Source organism: Panicum virgatum, chromosome 2K (genome assembly GCF_016808335.1).
Source record: "Panicum virgatum strain AP13 chromosome 2K, P.virgatum_v5, whole genome shotgun sequence".
Taxonomy (NCBI): Eukaryota; Viridiplantae; Streptophyta; class Magnoliopsida; order Poales; family Poaceae; genus Panicum; species Panicum virgatum.
The window spans coordinates 50131033-50158034 of NC_053137.1; the positions used below are offsets into that span (position 1 = coordinate 50131033).

Here is a 27002-nt window from a genome sequence, read left to right on the forward strand (position 1 = left end):
TTCGATTTGACGTCATGCGGTAGGCAAGCAATGAGGCGTGCAAGGCCGCCGCCTCTCGGCTCCACTCGGCAACTTGTTGCTGCCGTGTGTGGAATGGATGGCCGAACAGAGTCGGGCTTAGGTCGTGTTTAGATGTTTTGAAAAAAAATTACGATGGAATCTTACTAATTTAAAATATTAAATGAAGTCTATTTACAAAATTTTTTTATAGATGGGTTGTAAATCGCGAGACGAATCTAATGATGCTAATTAATCTATAATTAATTAATAATTAGCAGATGGTTGCTGTAGCATTACTGTTGCAAATCATGGATTAAGTAGACTCATTAGATTCGTCTCGCGATTTACAGCCCATCTATAAAAAAAATTATAAATAGATTTCATTTAGTACTCCATGTATGTGTCGAAACATTAGATGTGATGTTTTTTCGAGTTTACGGAATTTATGGGGTGAGAAAGTAACGTCTGCCGTCGGGGCAATGCAATCATACGACGCCCACGACACTGGTATGCGGATTAGACTTGGCATTTGATATTTCCGCTTCAGCGCGCGCGAGCCACCACGCAACACACACACGTACGCTTCTCGCCGCCCTGCCGACACGTGCACAAATTGAAAGTGTTACCATCTCAGGCGCACGAGCTAGCACAGAAACATAATCGAAGAGACCCAGGATTTGGGCACTGCTTCCTCCCAACGACCGAGCATCATAGCGTCCAGGGACACGGCAGAGCGCCGGTTGCATCTCCGCAGGGGCGCACCGGCGGCCGGGCGCGCGCGCGACCGCGACGCCCCACCAGACGCCGGCGCTGCGCCGCATCGACGAGCCTCAACCGGGGTTTTATTTCCCAACCGGAAACCGGTTACCGCCGCCCTCCGGTACCGGTTTACCGGACCGGTTAGGCCGGTAACCGGTGGAAACCGGTTAAATTCAAATCCAAATTCAAATAAATTCAAATTTTCCCGTGCAACCGGTTCCGACAGGTTTACCGACCGGTTTGACCGGTTTACCGGCCGGTTTTACCGGTTTACCGGTCGGTTTGACCGGTTTGAAATTCAAAAGCTCCCGTGCAAACGGTTTACCGGCCGGTTTTACCGGTTTACCGACCGGTTTGACCGGTTTACCGGCCGGTTTGACCGGTTTGATCGGTGGGCTTTCATGGGCCGGCCCATTTTTTTTCTTTTTCTTTTTTGATTTAACTTTAAATTCCCACAAACTATGCTAAATGAATGAATTTTTGAGAAAATTTGACACCATTAGATTCATCACACCTTGAAGTATTTTTAGGAATTTTTTAGGAATTTTTCATTTTTTGAATTTAAATTTAAAATTTGAATTTTGGCCGGTTGGGTACCGGCCGGAACCGGAACCAGACCGGTAACACTTTCAAAGGCGTCCGCCCGTCTGTCACCTCCTCCCGCCGGTCGCCCGCCCGCCGCCGGAACCAGAATGGCATTGGCCTGGCCGCGCCCGTCGCCGTCCCAGGCGGACCCTTGAAAGCTCGCCGTCCCGAATAAGTATCCGGCGTGCGTGGAGATACCCGCACAGGATGCGGGCAAAAGTCCAGGGAATGTCGACATGACCGCTTCCCGTTGGTGGCCCCGGCGGCGGGCCGCGCGCCGGCAACCCAGCTCTTCGGCCCGTCAAGGGCTGGGATTCGCTCGCGCGGCGGGGGCGAGTGGCCGGCGGACACGTCGGCGTTGACGGCACGAGTCTTATCTCGTGTGGGGCCGCGCTTATCTGGACGCCAAATCGGCGCCAAAATTGTTGTAGTCACCAGGTTGGACGCGGCGTGGGAGCCCGAGGAAAGCGCCTGCCACCAGCTATCGGATCGGTTCTATGCGCCAGTGAGTGTTAGAAAATTTTGACAGCTAATTACGGTGTTAAATAAAGTCAGTTTACAAAACTAATTTCAAAACCCTGTGCTAAGAATTATGAAAAATCTAATGAGGCATCTGACGTGTGATGAGAATGGTTACTGTAGCATCACTGTAGCCAATAATTGATTAATTACTATCATTAGATGCGTCGCGGAAAGTTATATCCATCACTAAAAAGGTTTTGCAAATAAACTTTATTTAGCACTTCATGCATGTAAAATTCTTTTCTCGACTTGTGTGCGCTAACGAGAACCCAACAAGTCCCGAATGAGCCTCCCCCAGCTGAGCATTATCTGACGTGGCACGTCGCGGAGCACGGTTCTCTCAGAACCTTCTGTCTCGATCAACGACTCGAATCATTGTTCCTTTTCTTTTGGAGAAAAAAAAAATTGTAGCCGTTTCTCCTCCTACGTGTAAAAGGCCAGATGAACTCACGGCCGTAACACCTTTTCTGCTGTTTTCTTTGTGTTCCGCCTAGCCTATAAAACCAGGGGACAAACATTCCGGGTGCCACACCTCAAGGCTCAAGCACAGGCCGACACGCTCGATTTCGTCCGTTGTGAATTGTGATTGTGATTCCTTGGACAGTTAGACCATGGATCCGCGACGCGCCTGCTGGGAGAGCTCGTCGGAGGACGTCACGAGGGCGCTGCTGCCGGTGCACGACGACAGGCCGACGAGGGCCCGGTGCTGCTCGGGGCTCGGGGCGGTGCTCGCCGGCAGGTACCTGGCCGTCGCGTCGGGGCCGGCGGCGTGCGCGCTGATCTGCGGGCTGGTGGACCTTGGCGGGCACCCCGCGGCGCGCAACATGCTCGGCGTCCTGGCGTGGGTGTTCCTGTGGTGGATCACGGACGCCGTGCCGCTCGCCGTCGCGTCCATGGCGCCGCTGTTCCTCTTCCCGGCGTTCGGCATCTCCTCCTCCGACGCCGTCGCCAAGGCCTACATGGACGACGTCATCTCCCTCGTCCTCGGCAGCTTCATCCTCGCGCTCGCCATCGAGCACTACAGCATCCACCGCCGCCTCGCCCTCAACGTACGTACGCCGCCTCCGCCGATCACCACCACCAATCGTTTGACACCATGCCTGCAACTCTGCATCCGGACCAGCAAGAAAAGACGCTAACGCTGTTTCGATTTCGATCCGACAAGCAGATCACGGCGCTGTTCTGCGGGGACCCGGTGAAGCCGCACCTGCTGCTGCTGGGCATCTGCGGCACGACCATGTTCATCAGCATGTGGATCCACAACACGCCGTGCACGGTGATGATGATGCCGGTGACGACGGGGATCCTGCAGCGGCTCCCGCGCGGCGAGCTGGAGGGCGGCTCGGATGCCCGCGAGGCCCAGCGGTTCTCCAAGGCGGTGGTGCTCGGCGTCGTGTACGCGTCGGCGATCGGCGGGATGGCCACGCTGACGGGCACGGGTGTGAACATCATCCTGGTGGGGATGTGGTCGAGCTACTTCCCCGAGCAGCGCCCAATCACCTTCAGCTCGTGGATGTCCTTCGGGCTCCCCATGTCACTGGTCCTGTTCGTGGCGCTCTGGGCCACGCTCTGCCTCATGTACTGCTCCAAGAACACCGGGAGGGCGCTCTCCGCTTACCTCGACAGGAGCCACCTCCGAAGGGAGCTCAGCTTGCTGGGTAGGTTTTTTTTGGCTTCCTCAATGGCTAGCATGTTCTTATCGATCTGGTCAACGCCCAATGGTCAGCGCTCCTTTTGGTACTCCGTATTTGCCAGCCAATTTCCAAGTGAAGGCTGGAATATTCTGAAATTAGACACGTTCTACTTTTGAGTATTTCGTTGACAGTTACAGAAGCATTATTGTAGCCTGATGATTGCCTTCCGATTTTCTGACGGGGTCTGCATCTTGATTGATTTATGACAGGTCCGATGGCATTTGCAGAGAAGATGGTTTTGGCCGTGTTTGGGGTAAGCTGTGTTTAACTTTCTCTGTCCCAATTCTGTTCTGGCCAATTTCTTTCTGAACCTGTAAAATCTAATATTGGTTTCTGCAAGAGAACTCAAAGGATTAATAATGGCTGATTCTTGCAGGGTCTCATTGTTCTATGGATTACCAGGAGTCTGACAAACGACATCCCTGGGTGGGCAGTCCTATTCGACGGCAAAGTTGGGGATGGAACGGTCACTGTAAGTAGCACAAAAGACCCACTCCCTTCGATTATTTTTTTCAGAGGCAGTTTGCAGGATGAGCTCACCAGGCAGCAACTTGCAAAACAATGCATGTGAGCAGATCATGATGGCGACGCTGCTGTTCATCATCCCGAGCGGCAAGAACGACGGCGAGAAGCTCATGGACTGGGGCAAGTGCCGGAAGCTGCAGTGGCACATCATCCTGCTCCTCGGCGCGGGCTTCGCCATCGCCGACGGGTTCAAGGCGAGCGGCCTCACGGACATCCTCTCGTCTGGGCTGGGCTTCCTGAAGGGCGCGCCGGCGCTGGCTGTCGCGCCTGCGGTCTGCCTCTTCAGCGGCCTCATCACCGAGTTCACCTCCGACGACGCCACCACCACGCTGGTGCTGCCGCTGCTGGCCGAGCTGGGCAAGTCCATCGGCGTGCACCCGCTGCTGCTCATGGTCCCCGGCGCGATCGGCGCGCAGTTGTCATTCCTGCTGCCCACCGGGTCGCCCGGGAACGTCGTCGGCTTCGGCACCGGGTACATCACCATCAAGGACATGGTGCTCACCGGAATGCCGCTGAAAGTCGTCGGCGTCGCGTCTCTGACGATCCTTCTGCCGACACTGGGTAATCATCTGAACTCTCTCGCACTGCACGACGACGGTTTCAGACGGTATAACTTACCAACTCACTCCTTCATGTCTCTTGGTGTGGTGCAGGTTCTCTGGTTTTTGGCATGGCTTAGAAGTTTTGGAACATTCAGTTTTCAGAACCAGGTCCTAGTAGCCTTCCCAAGCTGTACAGTGCATCAGTTGCGGCATGCGTTGCCCCATGAAGACGGGCTCGTTACGTTGTTCATTATCCATGAGTTAGGATAGATCTTTATCTTTTCAAATTGAAAAGAGTTAGGATAGATATTTGTAGTGAATGAATAGATATGCATTAATGCACCTATGGGATTTGTATCATATAGCATCTTTTTGTGATTTTCAATTAAATGGAATTTTCCTGAACCTTGGTCTTGGAAGATTGCATTTTGTCTCTTCGTCACCTGTTATCGCAGCAGCAGCAGCAGCTTTTGGTCCTTCATCGGCCTTGATCTCGCGTCTCTGCCCGCAGCCTTGGGTGTGGACCAGCTCTAGATGAAAAACCCTTTCCAGGAAAGCAATTCCAGAGTCAATATGGTTCTAATGCAAAGATCATTCGGCAGGAAGATGAAACAAATCTGATGATCTTCAGAAGATGTAGTGAAGATCTTTCCCTCTGGGGAAATAGGTGCTCATCCTCAGCAGATAGGATGAAGCTTGTAGCTTGGAGTAACTTTAGTCCTGTGTAAATTAGTTGTAAACCTTCCCTCGATCCCACTTGTTCTCGTAAGCCTCTTGTGCTCCTTCTAATTTATACTCTGTAAATTTGTCACCATAATGCAATAAAGTTTAGGCAACCCTACAACCAGGTTGGCGTAGGTTGGCGTAGTTTTCATAAAAAAAGATTGCATTTTGTTTTGTACACCCCATGTCAAAAAAGGAATAATAGAGGTGTGGTGCTTGGCGAACCTAATGATTGCTCGCGCGCGCGCTCTCTCTCTCATTATTTTCAAATAAAAAATTAAAGATCAGCAGGACATCGCAGGATGATCCGAGCATACCTTTTCAATTGAATTGGAACCTTTCCGCGTCAGCCTACTGATGCCAGAAATGGCATGAAGCTTATCCTGCATAGCATTAAGCAAGTGAGCGTCATCGACCACACTAATCTTATCCGATACTACAACAACAACATAGCCTTTTTTCCCAAACAAGTTGGGGTAGGCTGACTAATCTTTTCAACTAATCTTATCCGATCCGTGCGTCAAACATACTAGCTGACTAAGGTTGGATATAAAACCCCGAATGCTCTGTCCTCCATCTCGAGTGTGGTGTGGAAAGAGCTGAGCTGGCATATTCGGCCAGAAAGAAAAGGGAAGGAACCAGTCACAAAAAAAAAAGGAACCTGAAGAGAGGCCGATCTGGACGGCTCGGTGCTCCGGAGGGAGTCCAGCCCATGAACCGCTTGGCAGTGGCCATTAGGCCCATCCAGTCTGTGAGACCATATTGGGCCTCTGGGCCGTTGCGCGAAGCTGCACACATTTGTGTCTTCCGTTAATTTCCAGTGTCGGAGTTTCCCATTCCGTTATGTTGCTGGGACGGGAATGGGCGTCGTGTGCTGGAGTATGCCGTCTCCTGGACCGGTTGCCGCGCATGGGCGCATGGGACAGACTGACTTTCCCTGTACCGAACCGAACAGGACGGAAGGGAAGAACCGGCCGACGGGCCGAGAGATTTTTGTTCACCCGACCAGCTCGATCGATCGAGCGCTCACCATCATGCAGACGACACGCCCACACCCGCTCGCCGCCGCCAGAGGCGGCCCATGCCGTTCGATCGACGCTCCCGTTCTGTGTCATCCCCCCCCCCCCTGCTCAGTAGTCCCCGCCCCGCCGCCGGAACAGTGCGCAGTGCGGGCGGGCCATGTGCACATCCATGCATTCATGCGGCGCGATGGAAGCAGCAGATGTTTATTACGGAGTATAATGCGAAAAATTTATTCTTACTCTCTGTTCGCTGCAACCAGCCAACAGTATTTTTCTCTCACACCAAATCAGCGCCAATCACCAGCCACCAGTCAGCCAACAATATTTTTCTCTCATAACAAATTAGTACCAGTCACCAGCTGCAGCTAGCCTGCGCGAGCTATCACAGAAGAAGAGGGTGGCGGCCGGGGCTGTAGTGTCCGCTAGAGGGGGAGGGGGTGGGCGGCGGCTTGACAGCCGGTGGGCTAGCTAGGAACCGAGCAGGGAGCTCGGATCGAATCGGAGGTGATTAGCGGCGGCGGAGACGTCGGAGGCGGGGAAGACGCCGCGCCGGAGCTTGAGCGATCGGAAGCGTTCCCGTACGTTGCATATGCTAGGAAACATTCGCGCGATATCTATCCTTGCCGTCGGTGGCGACGCGGCCGGCGTGCTCGCTCGGGCGCTCGATCGATGATGGAGACTCGTATATAATGGTGGCGCGTCGTCGTCACGCAAGCACCTGCTCCTAATACGTCGAGGGCACGGTACTGTAGCAGAGGCCGATGACGATCGATCGAGCGAGGGAGCCAGCCCGGCACAAAGATAGAGCATGCGTGCCGTGCTACCGCGGGTACCGTTGCGGCCTCAACCCGGATGGGAACGCAGCGTAGCACGGTATACCTCTTCTTTCCCTGCGGGCTGCTGACTGGACTGCCCCCCAGTTTTTTTTTTCTCTTCTCTTCTGTATCCTGTTGAAGAGAAGAACCTGATTCATTGCATACTTCTTCTACTTAACCCGTCAGGGACCTCCGGGCGGCGTTGAATATGTGGCTGGTGATGGTGTCTGCACGGAGTATCTGCAGTGTACCAGTACCAGAAGGGCCCGTGATGGAGTTTGCTTTGCTGCAAACGGAATGTTTGTGGAAGAAAGGGCGCGCGGCTTAGCTAGCACGACTGTGATGGGCCGCGCCGGGCGGCTACACCTAGCTTCTGGGTGTCCAGTGCCTGCAAATATGCAACGAACACATGTGACTATGCGAATATGTGGCAGAGAGCGAGTCCATGTCCCAATCCCATGACGTGGTGTTTTAGCCCCAAAACCTTAAGGTTTGCAACTAGCTAGCTGCTCTAATAATAATTTGTAGGACAGCTACCAAATGGTCACCTGCCAATTCATAGGCAAAAACCTTGATCCTTGATGGAACAGTGTCGATTTTGGACCGCAGCAATGCTGCAGTAGTAGCAATAATTTGGCTCTTGTAATTTTATGTCTCGGCACTAATTTACACTAGTAGCACCCTCGCCATGCTTTTTGCCCTTTTTAATACTCTGATGACTCGCATCTTAACTCGGAGAGAGGTCATGTCCTGGCCACTCGAGAAACCCAATAGCTAATCAAACAAAGCAGCCACATCCAAATTGATTCAATTCACATGAGCAACCGCTTGTATTACCTCGCGGCTGCCTGCTGGTAGCTGAGCCCCAGAGAGAGATAGTGAGAGGGGCGCCCTGTCCTGTACAGTAGGTTGGAGGTGGGGGATGTGATGGGACCGATCGACGACGGGACAGCGTGTCCGCAATTAAATGCATGCATGCATCCGGTCTGCTCCCAAGTAAATTCCCCATATGTCACTGAGAAATATAACTCATCCCTTATGTGTCATTGAAAAATAGAATAACTCATCACTTATGTGTCATTGAAAAATAGAATATCCCTTCAATACTATTGTTTTAAATTTTTCATCTCCTCTATGCCATTGCCGTCAAAAAACACTAACGGATGGATATTTTTTCATCCCTTATGTGCCATCGTTTTTAATTTTTTCATCTCCTATATGCCATTACCGTCACTGAGTTTTTGACGGCAATGGCATAGAGGAGATGAAAATTTTAAAACAATGGCATTGAAGAGATGTTCTAATTTTCAATGATACATAGAAGATAAGTTACATCTCTCAGTGGCATAGTCAATTTACTCCCCCGAGCCGTCGCTCCTTCCGTGGCAATGCCAAGGCAGCCACAGCCAGGGCAGGCCGAGGCCAACCACATCGCTGTTGCACGCATCACACCGCCACGCCTTGTTCTCTCTGGCCACTATTTCCCATTCAATGCCCGCACTGCTGGAGAGTAATTGCTTATACCTTGAACCCACTCTGTCGGCCTCGGATCCTCTACCCCCAACCTGCTTGCCACCACACATGCTCTCAAATTTTCATGAAGACAATACTACTGCTACATGTTTAGTCCATGCATATGCACGCATGGTCCCGGGCGGCGACATTAATACCGGAGAAGAAATCAGCAGCACTGCATTAGGATAAGTGCTCGCCGGCGGCGAGGCTGGACGGCTGCGCGGAACCAGCTCTGCTGGCTGCCGCCGGCTGCACGCTGCCGTGTAAAACACGTGGCTATCTAGACGGTCGATGAGCTTTTGAACCATAATAGACGCCGCCGGAAGGATCGGAGAAGCAAGAGAGCGCACGCACATCGCCATCGCAGGGTTAAGCTGGCCGGCGACGTGAGCTATAGCTAGAACCGAGCCATGAATGCTCGATTGATCACGCGACCTCCTTTTGGTTGGGGGCGGCGGGCCCGCGCTCGACCCCGGACACGTCGGCTAGGGTTAGGACCGCGCTGGGTCGATCCTTGTCGCCGATCTGCTGCCGCCTCTGACCTCCACCCCGGCTCAATTACCCCTTAAATCCCCGCCGGATAGGTACAGTGATCATCGCGCCAACTGCTCTGATTCATTGGAGCCGCGGACGATTGGATGCTGTCCGCCTGGGCCACCTACTTGCTCTACTCGCTCCACGCCGTAGAAGAGTAGGTCGACCAACAAGCTCCCTCACTCTGCATTCATCCATCAAAATCTACTGTTCCATAACCCGCATCCCCGCAAAGAACTAGGTTAGCCGAGTTGCTTTAGCCGAAACCTTTCTATAACTGGTTCTTTATTAACATTGAGACGGATCGGAGCTTGTCATTGGACGATTGAATTCGACGCACAAGTTTGTCTCAAAATTGACGTTTGAGTTAGGACAAATTTAAAACAACTTTTGAATCCAATTCAGACATGGAGTATTTGAAACCAACAAAAACGCTTTACTAAAATCAATTCATAAATCACCAACTCCTATGTTTTGCTTAATTGCATAGTCAACAACTTCTAATGAAAAAAATATTGAAACACTACACTACTGCTTCCTTAGAAACACAATTAAGGTTTAAAAGCATACTAAATGTTCGACACTTAATTGCATATAGTCAGCAAATGGCATGCAGGCATGAATGAATAACCAACTCCTCCGTTGTCCCTGGAACTCTCTGAAGATAACTAACTCAGCCTATGTACTCCAAGATTAAGATGTACACTACTTCTAATTGGGAACTAATGAGTGCAGAATTATTTAAAGAACAGAACTGTACTACCAAGTGCCCTTCCTACTTGCAGACCAAATAAATGGATGATGGCTTGTTCAAAGATTCCCCAGGCCTAATCACCATCAGCCTACAGGAATTGCATGGACCATCTAATTAATAAATCAAAACAGTGGCTTGCAGCTGGTAAAGGCCGCCTCTGCAGGTACTGTGCACGCTTTGAATGCCGATTTTGAATTAATACATACAATTATTGGCCCCATTGTTTTCTCTCAGGTATTAATTATGTACTCCTATATGTTCTTTTTTGCTCAAGGCAAATGTAGAGTATGCATAGTATTTGTACATGGATGCAGCAAAAAGATAAGTACTATTCCATTCACGTTACAATATAGCTACTTCACTCTAGGTTTTTATGTAAACTTTTTTCAACTTTACAAAAATTAATAAATACTGATAGTGTTAAAATGATGGTCATAGAATCATCCAACTATTGTAACATTCTCTATTTGCAATAAATTATTTTAGAGATATTTTTAGTTAGTCAAGATTAGAAAAGGTTGACTTAGGACAAACCTCCTAATAGCTATATTCTGAACATGGCTCTCAGAATTCAGTAATAGCTAGTTAGCTGGATAAAGTTGTGATTACAGGGAGTAACTATCCATGGCGACTAGAAGTATAGAAGCACGGAGCGAGCCAGACTACGTCTGTCTGGTTGAATCTATATCTATACATATTTCTAAAGCAGGTAAGATTTCCATCTAAATTTTTGGTTTGGTCCGTCGTCTTTGTGTCATTGATAGGTCGACCTTAGTCCATCCCGTACGCAAGTCGGGCCAGCCCTCCATCCACGACTCGATCATGCATCCTTACAAATTAACGCACGCGCAATTATACATATTCGATATTTATATTAATTTTATCCGTAGCAACACTCAGATATAATGGCCTAGTTATTATATATTCCTCTACGTGAAACGAAATGCCACTGCGTTTAACACACGCGCACACACACAAGGCCCGGCCATCCTTTTTGACACACAGGCTCAAGCTAGCTAGCTACCTGGCTCCCAACTTAATTCACCACGGCGGGAGCGCTAATTAAGATTGTGCCCGTCTAGGTATAGCCTAGAAAATTAACAGTTCCTTAATTTATGTACCGGCACATTTGTTTCTTCCAGGCCGATCGCGCTTAATTATTTCAGCATGTGTGGCCACCGAACCACCTTCTATATATACACTGTCATGTGAGTACGTGACCACATCCGTCATTTACTACGACTAGGATGCATGGTCCAAGTTTATTTGCTGTGATGAATTACTTCTCCGCTGCTTTTCCTAGCTCATAATCCGGCCGGTTTCCGTCGGTCTCTATACGTCGTTCATCGAAGCTCCCGGTTCGGTCGGGTGTCCTTCTCCTCCTTCCACCCGCATAGCCGCCGGCGCCGGGGTCGATGGGGACTGGGGCAGGCACCATGGCCTGGGTGGAACCTGATGACGGTCCAACCAGAGTACCGGATCCGACCTGACCATGACAATGAACGAGCATAGCCGGTGCCAGGTGCATGCCGTTCAAAACATGCACCAAGCCTCTGCGACCTGTACGTGCCTCCCCAGGCAAGCTAAGGTTAGTCTAAATGAGGAGTGTCATCGTACAATTATCAAGACTGTAAATTAGATAACCGAGTCGGAAAAATATCAGGATGATGACATTCCACTCATATCTCATAACACTTCTTCTTCTCTCTCTTCTGCTTTATCAGTAAATTTAATGCTCATAATACTCCGATGACACTCTCACTGAATCGAGATGGGTTGCGCTGGCATAGTCTGCATGAGCCGCGTCCTTCTCTGCGGCCAGGGAGATGCGGCAGCCCGTATTCCGCCGCAACTTTCCTGCAGGCTTTGCGGCAAGCCCGCATTGTCCCGCCAGCACTGCACCTCACCTCTAAACTTGGTGTGGAGCTGACACCAAGGGCCTGTTTGCTTCGTGCCCTGCCAGGCAACACCGTCGCCAGGCATGCATCGCAATCCCAGGCGACTGAAATCGGACGCCTGGGAGCGCGGCCTGCGCCAGGCGTCTTTTCCAGTGTGGAAAGCAAACAGGCCTCAAGTGCCTGAGATTTGCCTGAGCAAATGGATCACAACGCGGCGAGCGCTTGAAACGTAGCCACTAGATCAGGACTGAACACGAACTGCGCGACATACATGCTCCCATCATGTTTCAGCGTATCATCAGCGATTGGGAGGCCGATTGCCCTGCTGAAGGATGACGGTCTTCTCCTAACCCAAGAAGTTTTTTTTTGAGTTATAAACCCAAGAAGTTTCACTGCCGCCGCAAAGGAGAGCATGCCTGCGTTGCGGGCTCGCGGCGCCGCTGGTTAGGGCGGGCAGAACAGAACCGCGTGGGCCGCTCAGATATGAGGATCTGCGGCGCGGGTTGTGCGGGTTGGCGGCACTGCCTCCCATCCCATTCCAAGCGATCTCATCTGCCGGAGCAAAACATCACGTACTCCTAGGCTTCCTAGCTAGCTTTTGCATGGATCAGATGATGGATTATTGCTCTAGCTAGCTTGGAACAAATTAAACAACAACTAGGGCCGCACGCTGCTAGATCTCTTTGTCCTGCTTTTCTTTTTACAGTCCGTTTTTCCAGTCACACCGCACGTTTTTTTGGAGGCCAGAGGCTGGGTTAGACTTCAGATTCAGATTCATTAGAACCTGGCACCTCATGGTCTGAGATTTGGCATTGAAACCAGTCGGGCTATCCACCCGCCCCCACTCACAGCACGTGTTGCTAATTAGACTTATTAATTCTTACCCGTTGTCTGTTGTCTCCGTGTGGCCTGGCTAGGCCCCTTGCCCGACTCGCAAAGACAGGTGTTGCTGTAGCATTGCTCCTTTTTTGAACTCCTAAAATTATGTACTATACCTCCTACAATTAAGAGCCCGTGTAAGGGCGTGCTGTGATGGTCTAGTGAACCAAAAGGAGATCCACCGGTGACATCTAAAATTTGGTTCAGGATTTCACGAGGATGGGAATTTATCCTTTTGGAAACTATTATAGTAATAATAACTAGTACTCACTCTGTTACAAGTTATAGCTCATTTGACTTTTTGACGTCAAGTTTAACCGGTCATTTTATCAATACAAGTTCTTCAAAAATAATTTAAATTTAACTACGTTTGCATAATTTTTTTGAATAAGACGAGTGGTCAAACTCAAGCTTAAAAAGTCAAATGACCTATAATTTGGAGTAGAGCGAGTATTGTGATGCACGGCACGACTATTCCCAGTAAACTCATGCTGCCAAAAATAAAACAGCAGCCTACGCACGACAAATATCTAGAGAGCTGCTTACACACAAAGCTAAATAAAATAGGATAATCAGGACGGAATTTCGACTCATACGAACATTTTGTCCATAAAAACAAAGAAACTAGTGCCGCAGGGACATACCAAAAGTCCAGCTAGTTGTAGTACAAGTTGTTGTATTAGGCCCCATGTACGTGGACTTGTAATGTGTATCATGTGAATGACACTACACTTCGCTTGGCCGCTCCTAGCAGCTTATTTTGTGATATTTTCGTCCTTATTGGTCACTGGATACACAGTGCACACTTTAGTTGTCGGTGTCCTGATTACAACACGGCAAATAGCACCCTAGCTCCTTAATCCGTGACTGGTGGACCCTCTCGCCTGAGAAAACGAGATGGCAAGTGGCACTACACGCTGATGTGTACATGGATCAGCTGCGCCGTGACCTGCCGCGCAGACAACGAAGAAATTGAGTAAACAGAACCCCAGCTTCACCATCAATCTTTTTAACAACTGGACCAAATATTGACAGTACATATAGATGTACCATATATTGTACCTGGATATAGAGATGTTTTTTTCATCTCAAAACAGGTACTGCATTTAATTTCCTGAAAAATGGACTCCACGGTACCACATACGTACTCCCTCTATTTTTATTTACATGTCATATATTAAGTTTATTTTAAATCAAACTTGGCAAATTTTAATCAAACTTATAGAAAAAATAGCATTTACAATACAAATTTATTTCATTGAATCCACCATGAAGTATATATTGATAGTGCATATGTTGGATAGTATAGTTGTTGTTTTATTTTTCTATATACTTGATAAAATCTAATTAAAATTGACTTAACCCTAATACGACATGTAGATAGAAATGGAGGGAGTATATCCTCCATCAATTACCCTTGTTTCACAAGTCTGCATGAGAGGAAATTTCTTGAAACTATAATAATGTTTAGAAAGGTCGCTTCCTTTTCGGAAACGACCATGTGAGACAATAATAATGTTCAAATAATTGGTTGTTATCTATGGAAAACTAAGAAAACTTCATGGACGAATCATGATTTCCAGAATGCTCAACAAATGTTGTCATCAAGATTATAACAAGCGCAACATCAAAAGGTATATATCAATTTTTTTATGAAACAAAAGTGCATCACTTTTACATACCTATTTGGAGTACATGGATTTGAGTACAGATATATCTGTAGCAATTTAACGCGGAACAGCTGAATTCTTGAACGGATTCCCTGCAAGAGCCGGGAAACTTCCTGCTGTAAATGAAGCTTCTGTGTCTGAAAAGGAATTTGATCTCCTTTGAGATTCGACTAGATCGGCCGCCAGAAACAGCCCCAGCAGCTAGCCCAAATCCACCTAAGATTCCCACAGGCATGATGAGTGAATGTGCATACTGCACACAGATCGCGCCATGTCTGAATGGAACACACACACAGTCCTTTCCCAGAAGAAGCAAATCGGCAATGCAAGAACATTCAGAGTCACACTTTTCCCTCTTCCAGCCCAGGCATGCGCTCGACATGGAGGGAGAGGTTGCACGGTGAATCCTCCACGCGCACGCGCGCGCGCGCGCCCCCACCCACCCTATAATAACCCCTTGCCAACCACCTCGCCGCGCGCACCACCACACAAGCGTGTCTACTACTGTGGCCGGAGCTAGTAGCTAGCCACCGATCGAGGAGCTAGGCGCAAGCTACCCCCAACCTCGAGCTACTACCAGAAGGCAGCTGCTGTGCGGCTGGCGCCATGGAGAACCCCTACACGAGCTTCTTCAAGAGCCACCCGCACCACCACCGCCACTACTACCACCCCGCCGCGCCGCCGCCGGCGCCCGCGGCGACGCCCGCCGCCTACTCCTCGTCCCTGCCCTTCTTCGCCGCGCATCTGCACCAGCCACCAACCCACACGCCGCCCGCCCCGCCCTCGCCCCCGCTCCGGGAAGCCCTGCCGCTCCTCTCGCTGGCCCCGGCCGCCGCCTCATCGCGCGGTATCACGCGAGAGCAGCAGGGGCAGCGCGGCCGGGCAGCGGCGGATTCTGACGAGGACGGGGACGAGGAGGAAGAGGAGGAGGAGGGCGGCGGCCCGGCCGCGAGCAGTAACGTCCGCCACGGACAGCAGCGCGTGGGAGGCGGCGGGCTCTTCGCCGACCTGAACGCCAAGGCCGCGGGCGACCGGATGGGCGTGGAGTCCGGCGCTGGTTCCGGCTCCGCGGCGGGCGACGTGACCGTGGCGCTGCGCATCGGCTTGCCGACGACCAGCGCCGGCTCGGCCGACCTCATCGGCGCCCGCAGGCGGCATCAGGACGGCGGCGCCGAGGAGGAGGACGACGACGAAGGGAGGAATGACAGGGAGAACGGCGGCGGGGAGGAGGAAGGGGAGGCCGTGGCGGCCCCGCTAGGGTTCACGTCGACGCCGATCGGGCGGCTGAACAAGGGGCAGTACTGGATCCCGACGCCGTCGCAGATCCTGATCGGGCCGACGCAGTTCTCCTGCCCCGTCTGCTTCAAGACCTTCAACCGATACAACAACATGCAGGTGAGCCGATCGAGACACGCGCTCGCCGATTCAGTGCTCACTTTATCAGTTCTCTCTTGCCTGCACCATTCATCCAACACACCTGCACCAGCATGCATTTCTCCTCTATTTTTTTTGTTGGATTTTAAATTGAGCTACCAACAAATCCAGCGGTTTTTCCCAAAGGCAATCACGATTCATAAGCTGAAATTTTTCCTTTTGGCCCATTAATTCATCTCGTTGGTGATCATAAATCACGCTTGATTGCACTTTTCATACACTCAGACTTTTTCTTTTGTCTGTTTAGGACGAAAAATAGTTTGGGGTTGCTAGTTTCCTCGGCAACCTGAACATGCATATAGATGTCGTCGATCCCAATAATTGGAATTACCTAACATTAAATGATGTGGCAGTAGGTTAAATAAAGTTTCTACAGTTGGGAAGCCGGTCGCAAAATGAGCACGATCGAACAAACCCACAAACCGCTTGGTGCTTTTAAATAGCCGCGGTTCTTTTGTCGGGACAAAGTGGAGCAAGGGTCTGATCTTACCTTAAGCGTTCTAGCTGTTGTGCCAAGGAATCTCTGAAACTATTATATTGCGACGATCATATCAGTGAGTTCAAGGATGCTGCTATCACTATCAGTCCGTAGATTATAGCTATGATCTGATCTTGGAATACTCTGATGCAAATTATAGGTGGCTACACAAATCTTCTCTTTCTTTCTTTCTTTGTTCGAAGTAGCATGGATGCACACATCCTGTTTTTGTTTTCCTTTGGACACATCAAAGCAAATAATACTGCTGAAGCAGCAAACAGTTCTTCCATGGAGTAGCTAGCTAGCTGCTCATGTGAAAGAGCAGAAGGTGGGAGAGTTCAAGTGTAGTGGCTCGCCAGATTTCATGCACGTGCTCATGTCTGGTCTGGCCGGCCGGCCTGCCCCTGACCGGCGATGAAGCTCAGAAGGCGAGGCGAGGCCGGCCGCAGCGGCCGCCTTTTCGTGTGATTGAACAAGACAGGCATGGCCAGGAGAAGCCATGAAGCATGCATGCGACTTTTGTGCTTTTCCGGGAGTTCGCCTTTCCTTTGGGAATGCATGCGGGCAGCCACTCAGCAGGCAATGCAAGCGGCGCTGCGTGGAGGTCATCTCTCTCTCTCTCTCTCTCTCTCTCTCTCTCTCTCTCTCTCTCTGGGTTTGTGGCACACGTCGGATGGAGCTTGGTCATCAGATAGCGTGTGTCTGATCTGCGAAAGTCGCTGCTGGAGCGTGCACGCCGTGGCCGCTGCCTGATCTTCCAGACCACTACCATTTCCAGTTTTCCACCACTCATCTATCTTCGATCATGTAGCCCATATGAGCTTTTTTTTTATCTTCAGAGACAGGATGATCGATCGATCAAGGATATATAGCACTGGAGGGACACACACATTTCTTGGTATTTTTCTCGGTTGCATTATTCCTTTTCACTGGAATCTACGTAATTAGCATTGACTTGGGATAGATTCGCTGGCTGCCTCCTTCACGCCTCCCGAGAACTGCAAGAGATGTGCAGTGCTCGTTGCTGTAGCTTAGCTATGCCGTCCCTGCCACGCTCACTGTGTGCAGACGCAATCAGCCTCGTACACGGTACGCCCACTCTCTCTAGGCCCGTTGAAACGCAAATTTTTTTTCAAAAGAATCTTGCTAATTTGGAGTATTAAATGAAGTCTATTTATAAAATTTTTTACATGAATGAGCTGTAAATCGCGAGACGAATCTAATGATGCTAATTAATCCATGATTAATCCATAATTAGTGGATGGTTACTGTAGCATTACTGTTGCAAATCATAGATTAAGTAGGCTCATTAGATTCATCTCGCGATTTACAGCCCATCCATGTAAAAATTTTTATAAATAGACTTTATTTAGTACTTCATGTATGTGTCGAAATATTCGATGTGATGTTTTTTTTTGCGTTTACGAGTTTATGGGGTAGGAACTGGCACAACACACACAAGCAATGCAATGGTCTCTAGCTATAGCTAGTCTCTGGAAGCTAGCTACTAGTACACTGCAGGCCTCGCTTTCAAAAGCTTGGTGTGCCAGGCCTCTGCGCTCATGCGGCTTCTCCGGTTTCACCACTGACCGGCATGCTGACCGCTGCAAGGAAAAAAAAAGGTATTGGAGCTACTAGGAGAGAATACTGTTTGAAGTTTGAGAGTGAGCCTGCAGTCTTCTCTGATTATATATATATATATATATATATATATGCTCCGTATCTTGAATTATACTATATATGTAAGACGTATAGTAACAGTTGTAGTTGATTTCACCTCATGAATGATGCATGATCACATGAACACTATATGTATAGATTCAATGCTAGATATACTACCTGATAAAACTGATGATCAAGCTAGCTATACATCGTGCGTGCAGATGCACATGTGGGGCCATGGGTCGCAGTACCGCAAGGGCCCCGAGTCGCTGCGCGGCATCCAGCCGACGGCGATGCTGCGGCTGCCGTGCTACTGCTGCGCGGTGGGGTGCCGCAACAACATCGACCACCCGCGCGCCAAGCCGCTCAAGGACTTCCGCACGCTGCAGACCCACTACAAGCGCAAGCACGGCCTCAAGCCCTTCCTCTGCCGCCGCTGCGGCAAGGCCTTCGCCGTCAAGGGCGACTGGCGCACGCACGAGAAGAACTGCGGCAGGCTCTGGTACTGCCTCTGCGGCTCCGAGTTCAAGCACAAGCGCTCGCTCAAGGACCACGCCCGCGCCTTCGGCCACGGCCACGGCTTCGTCGCCGGCGCCGGCTGCGGTGGCGGCGATGACGACGACGGCGCCATCTCCGACGTCGACCATGACGGCGCAGCCGCGGCGTCCAGATGATCCATCGATCGGTCGAGCTCCGATAGATCCTAGCCGGCCGGCAGATCGATCTTATACATACAACAGTACTGTATGATCGATGAGCCCACCGGTGCGTGTACTTGCCAAAAAAAACAATGTGCTGTACTGTAAGAGATGATCGAGCTGTTCTTTTATATTTTCGTTGCCGCCGCCGCCGCTGCTGCTATTATATATGTCCTCTTTATCATCTTTTAATTGTTAGGACTTGCTTGCATTGCTAGGGCATAAGTACGGTACGGCCCATGTGTGGTCATATTGTAGTCTTCTTGTTCTCTATCCTAGTGATAGTTGGAGGCTCGACTAGGGAACTAGCTAGCTAGTACATTTCGATCGATCACGGGCATGTGTCAAGAACTAGCTAGCAGCCTGTGCTGCCAAATCTTGTGTGCATTTCATCCAGTTGCAAGAACATCAGCTGACGCACAACACCCTTATACACAATTTTCCTTCATAGTTATTATTTTTGTATATGCTACATTTTAGAAGTTCATTTTACTACCCAAGTAGCCAACTATTCTAGTTGTCCACTAGAACTAGATTTGAACAAATCTTGAAATGTCTGTTAGTTTTTTTTATCTCAGACCCACCCAACGGTTGGGTCAACCCCAAATCTCGCGCCCTGACAGGGGCGCTCAGTCAACTCGTGATACCCCCGGTCGCACAGCGCCAAATAAATGCAACAGTGGGGGCCGGAGGCACGCATACCAAAGTTTACCTTGCCCTCTAAACCCACCAACATTTCGCGATCCGATCTGCGAGGGCGCTGAAGTGACAGAAAGCGCCGTCAACCTCGCCGTCCCGCCGCCTCTGCATCACCACTCTGGCGTCCCTCATCCACGACTCCGGCCGACCACCACGACGCCTCCCCTGCGCAATGATCTCGACGCCCCTCATCACGCCTTCCACCGCTACACCTAGTTTGCCGTCGACTTCGTCCACCGCACCGACTCCATGGCCAACAACGCCGAAGCCTCTGGTCTGTGCATCTCCCCCCCCTCTAGTTCTTGTACACTAGGACCAAAGCACTCTCTTTGTACTCGATTCATGCAAGTTAATAGAGTCGTACCCACTGATCTATGCCTAGACGATCCGTTAGATGTAACAATGTCACCCCCCCCCCCAAAAAAAGACTTATAAAAATGAAGATATGGAACTGCATGGAGATAGTTATAAAAATTGCAAATTTTTATTTATAAATTAGATTAGTACTATTCATTTATCACCCTCATAATGCAAAAGTCAAATCCCAAAGGAACAAAAAGAACATTTTCACTAACCCAATTTAAGTATTTATTAACTGGAGTAAACTGAAAATTTGTAAGGGAGTCAAAGGGGACAAAGTACAACGCCATGGGTAGTAAAATGGATTTTTCACATTTTATGATATCATTTCCTATCAATTTTTCTCTCCTAGGAATGTACCAGAGGACGTACTCATTGGTTATGCAAATGGATAAATTCACTATGCTTGCATAGTATCCTAAAGAAACTAGCATGGTTTCCACTGCGTCTGACAATTGATATGGCGCAAATACACCTCACTGTTACGTCTTCACCAAGGCGTGAAACAGTTGCTGCATGCGTGCTCTTGCTTGTGCAAGCATCCCTTGCCTGCCCGCGCGCACAGAAAGGCTGCGACACATGTCCCCTGCTGCGTTTCTTGGCATGCCCCAGAAAAAGGAAAAGGCACAGGGGGCCTGTAGGCTGTAGCTCCGCCCCTGCCGGCGGAGATAGATACTTCCAAGAACTGAAGAACACGGAGGCTTCCGCCAGGCCATGGCCGCCAAGGTTATCACACGCACAACTTTGCTTTCGAGAGAAACAAAAGCTAGGCCGCGTTTAGTTTGCGAAAAAGTAGGGTGAAAAGTTACTGTAGCGCGTTTCGTTGTTATTTGATAAATAATGTCCAATTATGAACTAATTAGGCTTAAAAGATTCATCTCGTGCTAATCAGTTAGACTGTGTAATTAGTTATTTTTTTCAACTACATTTAATACTTCATGCACGTGTCGAAAGATTTGATGTGACGGATACTGTACCAAAATTTTTTGGAACTAAACGAAGCGACCCCCAACGCTGGATCGGATCGGATCGACCCTCTTTTTTTCACGAGATCGAGGTCGAGGAGGAGAAAGAAGATGGATCGAGCGGCGGAGAGGATCAACTTTTTGGGCGCATCTGAATGGCCGACAGAAATATGTGTAGGCAAGCCTGATGGACGGGACTAGACCTGGGCATGGGCCGCCCGACCCGAAGAACCCGGACCGACCCGCCCGAAAAAAACCCGACCCGACCCGGCCCGAGGAACACGGCGGGCGGGTCCGGGCCATGATTTCAGCCCGGTGAAAAATTCGGGTCGGGTGCGGGCTGAAAATTAAACCCGCGGGCCGGCCCGACGGCCCGGTCAAAAAGACACCCTGCAGCCTATTTCTTGAAAACTGAGAAGGATGATGATGGATCAATAGCACTTAAAAACTATAAGGTTGATTTGGATGCTGTTAGAACAGGAGTAACCATGTTTTTGCTTGGAGGTGCACATCCCTTCACAGTAGTAGAAGAATATGGATTTAAAAATATGCTTAGCTTAGCTTGTCCTCAGTATAAGCATGTTGGTCGTTACACTATAAAAAGGGATGTCATGGCTATGTTTGAAAAGGAAAAACAGGAAGTCATTAATACCCTCATTTTAGGGTGACCGTCGGGTCAGCGGGTCGCCCCGCGGGCCGTCGGGTCGGGCTGCGGGCGGGTTCGGGCCAACATTTTAGTGTTTTCGCCGGGCCACGGGCGGGTTCGGGCCATGAGTTTTTCTATCGGGTTTTTTTCGGCCCGATCCGAACCCGACCCGACCCGAGAAATGACCAGGTATAGACGGGACGTCAGATTCGGATGCGCGCGCGCATACCATGAGACGTTGGCGTCAAATGATGAGCTTCGCTTGCGCCTCCTGGGCCGAAAGGGAAAGCTGCCCCCCTGCCTGTGCCGGAGGGAATCAAACAAACGGGGGTGCAGCCGCGCTGCTGCTGCTAGGCGCCGTGGATCACTGTTGGTTTCCCAGCGAGAAGGAGAAGACGTCTTGCCTTCTTGCGTGCACACCAGACCGACCAGGAGGTGCAGACTTGAGTACCTGCTGAGTGTGCCCGAACTGAAGCGAGTTCCGTCGTCTGCGAACGCCGGGCGGAAAAACACGAGAGAGGGTCAGGCCGGCAGCTTCCCGGAGGCTGCGCTCTTTCCTCCACCCAGCTCCTGCTGTGTGGCCCGTCTCGCGGCCACGCCGGTCGTCCGCTCCGCTGCGCCGGCCGTAGTGCCGCGCGCAGCCTTGAATCCTATTTACCTGAATGCAACTTACTTTGCCCGGCCTGCAGCTATGTAACGTCCCGTCGCTGGCCAAGCAACTTCAGATCTTTCCTGAGCTTTTGCCGTGGAAAGTTGGATACGCCGGTGCGCCCAAAGTACGCTCTAGCTGCAGGCCAGGGCCAGCAAACCCCAAATCTCCTTTCTTTTTTATTTCCTGTGGAAGAAAAATCTCAGCAGCAGACTGCACATTAAGGCTTTGTTGAAAGAAATTTTCCTCCACAAAAGTAACCAAACAAAGTAGCAGGTCAATTGACTGATAATAATCCAGTAGGTGTGTAGCAGTTAGTTTGGCGCAGTAGTAGTACGCTGCCCATACAAATGGAGGTCCCTTGGATGCATGTATGGCCGTAAATGTTGAGACCAGGTGACTGTAGAACAACAGGCCAAAGGGAGACGAGAAGAAGAGAAAAGCTCACGTGAACACCCCTGGGAAAGGAAGGCTTTTGCTGCCGCAGCAAAGCCTTCCGATTTCGGAATGCTATTTTAGCCCTCCTGGGCGCAGCAAAGCCTTCCGATTTCGGAATGCTATTTCAGCCCTCCTGGGCTGATAACGCACATCCACCGACCTGCTGGGCTAGCATTCAGGCCTTCATTTTATTTTTATTTTTTTTGCCTGCTAGAGGCTACTAACAGGCCCAGAAGCCCATACGGCCATACCACGCTTCCTTTCTAATAATCTTCGAGATGCGGCCTCGACACCCACTCCACTCTCTGGAAGATGCAGCGGCGGGCGCCTGAGGTCGGGCCACTCATTCGTCGTCCACATCATCCTCCCACGACGCCATGGCTTCCTCTCCGCTCGCACCGCCCCGGACCTACTCGCCCCTATTGCCCAACCTGCCGCCGCCGCCGCCTTGTGGCTGCCGCCCTCCTCGTCGCACGGCTGCGGCCGCCCGCCGGCCCGTGCGCGCGCGCGTCAGAGTGACGGCTTCAGGCGCCGGCTCGCCCCCCGCGGCGACGCCGACGAAGCGGTGCCTGAGGTGCGGCGGCCTGTACCGGGACGAGGAGAACCACCCGACCGCCTGCGCCTTCCACGGCCACGTCACAGGTACACCCCCTCCTCCGCCGCGCTGCAGCCACACTTCGCGGGGGGCTTGCAAAACATCTTCCCTCGTGGGGGCCCAGTGCTGTTTTGTTTTGGGCTAGCATGATGGAGGCCCACACATTGTCGGGGCCCTATTGATTTTGTCTGAGCGTGCCATGCGCGTGTGGGTGTGGCCTCGCATCGCCATCGCAGGGGAGAAGGGGTTGTTCTCGCTGTCGCCGCCGCACCAGGGGATCGACGGCGAGTGGAGCGACAGGAGCGGGGTCATCGTCTACCGCTGGAACGACGAGGGGAGCCGGCCCAGCACCGGCCGCGCCAACTGGAAGAGGCGCTGGAGCTGCTGCCAGGAGCGCGACGAGGACGCCCCGCCGTGCCAGCGCGGGCGCCACGTCTCCTACGACGACGGCCACACGCTCTTCTAGCCCTCGCTCTCGCTCTTCTTGGATGCCAAGTCACTGCTCTGTCGAGACGGCAACAAAATCTTGGCAAGTCACTGCTCTGTCGAGACGGCAACAAAATCTTGCTTGTAGCCTTGTACTATATGAATAAGATCACAAACTTCTTTGATGTCAGTTATCTTTTGTTTAGATCACTTTGGCCGTTTGGCGCCAATTAATTGTATGGTAGCCTGCTTGTCGCCATGGCCGCAAGCATGTCCTAGGCCCAAGGCTGCCCAGGCTCGACAGCAAAGCACATCTTTTTTTTTAATAAAAAAACAGAACTACAAGCTCATCGAGTCGGGTTTAATTCCCCGCGCGACGCGAATATTCCCGTCCGCTTCCGGACACAACCCCACGCTGACGCTAGCCGACTCCAAGGTCCTCGCTTCCATTTATCGCACTCCCTCCTCCACGGCTCTGCGCCACCGCCCACCGCTCTCGCTGGCTCACCGAGAACCGCACGCCCGCGCCTCCCCCCCCCCCCCCTCCGCTCTCGCCACCATGGTGGTCTCCTACAAGCAGGAGCACGTGTACCGCCACCCCTGGCACCGCGTCACCGCGGCGGCGTGGCGCAAGTTCACGGACCCGGCGGCGCGCGCCGCCTCCGGGGCGCTCGCCCACATCCTCGACGTCCACACGCTCTCCCGCGACGTGGACCGCCGCTCCGGCCGCCTCCGCGCCGTGCGCGCCATCGCGGGCCGGACCCCGCCGCCCCCGCTCCTCCTCCGCGGCCTCCTCGCGCCGGCGCCGCCTGACTGCGGCAGCGACGTGGTCGTGCTCTGCGTCGAGCGCACGGACGTGGACGCGCCCGCGCGGGACATGCGGGTGGCCTCCCGCAACGCCACGCTCCGGGGCCTCGTGGACGTCGAGGAGCGCTGCAGCTACGCGCCCCACCAGTAGCGGCCCGACGAGTGGACGCTGTTCCGGCAGGAGACCACCATCCGCTGCGCACCGCTGGCCGCCGTGGCGGCCCGGGTGGCCGAGCTCGTGGAACGGCGCTGCGCGGAGAGGTTCACCAAGAATGCGGACAAGGGGAGGGAGGTCGTGGAGAGGATATGCGCGGACCTCGCGGCGGAGCAGGACGCGATTCACGAGCCAAGGTGAAAAGGCAACAATGGCAGGGATCTACTGTAGCCCGGTTCTTGCCAGCGTATGCAGCCTTCGTGATTTGTACAGTACGGTAAAAGAAATGAGAATGGTCAGATTCACTGTTCAAAAATTTTGTGTCACGAACCAAGATTGAAAGGGCGGGGTTTTGGGGGAAATCGGCAATGAATTTGGGAATTGGGGGTACAACACGTAGGGAACCCGTGAGGAAGGCAGAGCTGTATATATTACGACAGGATTAAAGGAGTTTTCTGATGTTTATCTCCGAGAATTTTTTTTAAAAAAGAGAAACTTCATTGATTTCAAGAAGTTACATCAATGTAATAATACAACGACTTCAAATTTTTCCGACCTAGGCCAATCGGCACACAACTTAAAAGAGTCTAAAAAACAAATGGACAAACTAATGACTATCAATTCTAAAACTAGATCGCCATCCATGTGTCCGGATAAAAGAAAAATTCTTGACCACTCTCTCCAAGATCCGAGATGCCACCACAAACATCTCCTGAGAAGTAGGCTGCAGGCTGCTGAAAGATAGTCCATGTACGCAGCCAGTATGTAGCTGAGTATATTAAAAAAAGAAGAGTGTTCTCCACGACCATTCCGGGATGATTCGTTTTTAAAAAAACATTCCGGAATGATTTATACTCCACCGACCTGACAACAATTATATCAGCCCACTAGATCATTCTCAGTGGGAGAATTTATGGGCTGATTTCCAAAACTGCCACATCATCAAAGTTGATTTTAGTTGATGAATGAAACTTTATCTCCAATGCTGAAACAATACCTGGAAACTTTTTTACTTCCAGCTAGTACAGATGCGTCTTGCTTCAAAAGCCAAACTGCATGATGTCTTTGTGTTGTGATTCATGATATTGCCCCTCTTTCAGAACCAGCTTGCCCCCAAGCTGGTGCTGGCGGGTACCGGCGATCAAGATTATGTTCATCTTCCCCATTAAAGTTGGTGCCGCACTAGAACTGGATCAATCAATCAAAGCTTTTGCTGCCGTAGAACCGTCCTACAATACCCGTCATATCGAAACTTCGGACATATGCATGAAGTATTAAATGCAGTTGAAAAAATAAATAATTACAAACTGATTGGCACGAGATGAATCTTTTAAGTCTAATTAGTCCATGATTGAATATTATTTGTCTAGTAACAACAAAATGTCATACAGTACTAAAATCCAAACTTTTTCACCAACTAAACACACCCAGGCTACCCGCGCTGCGGTACTGCAAATCTTCCGCCAGTAGCTTTTAGTGGACCAAACCCCTACAGCGGGGACGCTATGGCTTCCTCTACGGAAGAAAATGGTCGCCAGGTCCGGTGTAACACCCGGATACTCCGGCTTTTGGCTCGGATACTCCGGGTGTGGAGTTTCTATTTCCATAATTTGGACATCTGGACCCCACAATCAATTAAATGGAAACTATCACTCTCTCTCTCCCTCACTCTCACTCTCTCCCGTTACCTCTCTCCCCCTCACCTCCCTCACTAGCTCTCCCTCTCCCCTAAGCTCTAGATTCCGAAATCTTCAATTTCAACTTAGTTCCAAGGCCAAGGGAGCTTCACTCGGCGTGAGGGATCATCTTCTACAAGTATTCCACCTTGGGGCGACATCGTTTTCGAGTTTCTTGCAAGAGGAACTAGTTCAAGGTACTAAAAGTTAGGGCTCGCCGATTTGGTTGTTTTAGGATGTTCTAGGTAATTTCCTTGGGTCAATCATCTCTATATGCATCCTTCAACTAGGATTCAAGAGGGTTTCAAATTTGGTGGGGTGGTTTTGCCACAAATCAAGATTTCAGTTTTTGGGGCGAAAATGCTGTCAAGCCCGGAGACTCCGGGTATAAGCCCGGAAACTCCGGGTTTTGAAAACTCCGGGCGAAACTTCGGGTATAGGCCCGGATACTCCGGGTTTGGGACACTCCGGGCGAAACTCCGGGTATAGGCCCGAAAACTCCGGATTTCAGAATCCGGATACTCCGGGTATGAATCCGGATATTCCGGGTTTTAATAGAACTGTTGGGTGTAGAATTGGGTAAATTTGTAGTGTTTCTACTTGGGCATTTCAAGGATTGTTGTTGCATATCGTATTTGCATACATTCTCATGTCATTGCATACGTGTAGACGCTGCCGCCGAGGGAGCCGTATACGCAGTGGTTGCGGAGCCACAGGAGCCGCAGGGGCCAGCCCCGCAGGAGGAGGTTCGCGGGGAGTCGGCCCAAGGCCCCACTCACCCCAGTGTTGAGCAGCAGGCGCAAGGCAAGCCCCGGTGCACATCCTTTTATTTCAAATTATGACACCTATAATTATGTTTCTATTACTTGTGCATTAGG

At 50.9% G+C, this 27002-nt stretch overlaps 4 protein-coding genes across 4 annotated transcripts; all 4 read left to right on the forward strand.

Annotated features, from left to right (window-relative positions):
- The first annotated feature begins 2384 nt into the window (after nucleotides 1–2384).
- LOC120682976 (tonoplast dicarboxylate transporter-like) lies at nucleotides 2385–5468 on the forward strand. The gene is made up of 6 exons (XM_039964984.1): nucleotides 2385–2915; nucleotides 3035–3524; nucleotides 3770–3813; nucleotides 3937–4032; nucleotides 4136–4646; nucleotides 4739–5468. Exons 1-6 carry the CDS (start codon nucleotides 2478–2480, stop codon nucleotides 4762–4764), a joined length of 1605 nt encoding a protein of 534 aa, XP_039820918.1. The 5' UTR covers nucleotides 2385–2477; the 3' UTR covers nucleotides 4765–5468.
- A 9434-nt stretch (nucleotides 5469–14902) lies between these two features.
- On the forward strand, nucleotides 14903–19163 carry LOC120682983 (zinc finger protein WIP2-like). Its single transcript, XM_039964994.1, has 2 exons — nucleotides 14903–15832; nucleotides 18233–19163. Exons 1-2 carry the CDS (start codon nucleotides 15044–15046, stop codon nucleotides 18683–18685), a joined length of 1242 nt encoding a protein of 413 aa, XP_039820928.1. The 5' UTR covers nucleotides 14903–15043; the 3' UTR covers nucleotides 18686–19163.
- Nucleotides 19164–22754: 3591 nt separating this feature from the next.
- LOC120682997 lies at nucleotides 22755–24907 on the forward strand. Its single transcript, XM_039965013.1, has 2 exons — nucleotides 22755–23108; nucleotides 23298–24907. Exons 1-2 carry the CDS (start codon nucleotides 22844–22846, stop codon nucleotides 23525–23527), a joined length of 495 nt encoding a protein of 164 aa, XP_039820947.1. The 5' UTR covers nucleotides 22755–22843; the 3' UTR covers nucleotides 23528–24907.
- LOC120682990 lies at nucleotides 23648–24898 on the forward strand. Its single transcript, XM_039965003.1, has one exon. The coding sequence runs from the start codon at nucleotides 23672–23674 to the stop codon at nucleotides 24443–24445; it is 774 nt and encodes a 257-aa protein (XP_039820937.1). The 5' UTR covers nucleotides 23648–23671; the 3' UTR covers nucleotides 24446–24898.
- Nucleotides 24908–27002: the final 2095 nt, after the last annotated feature.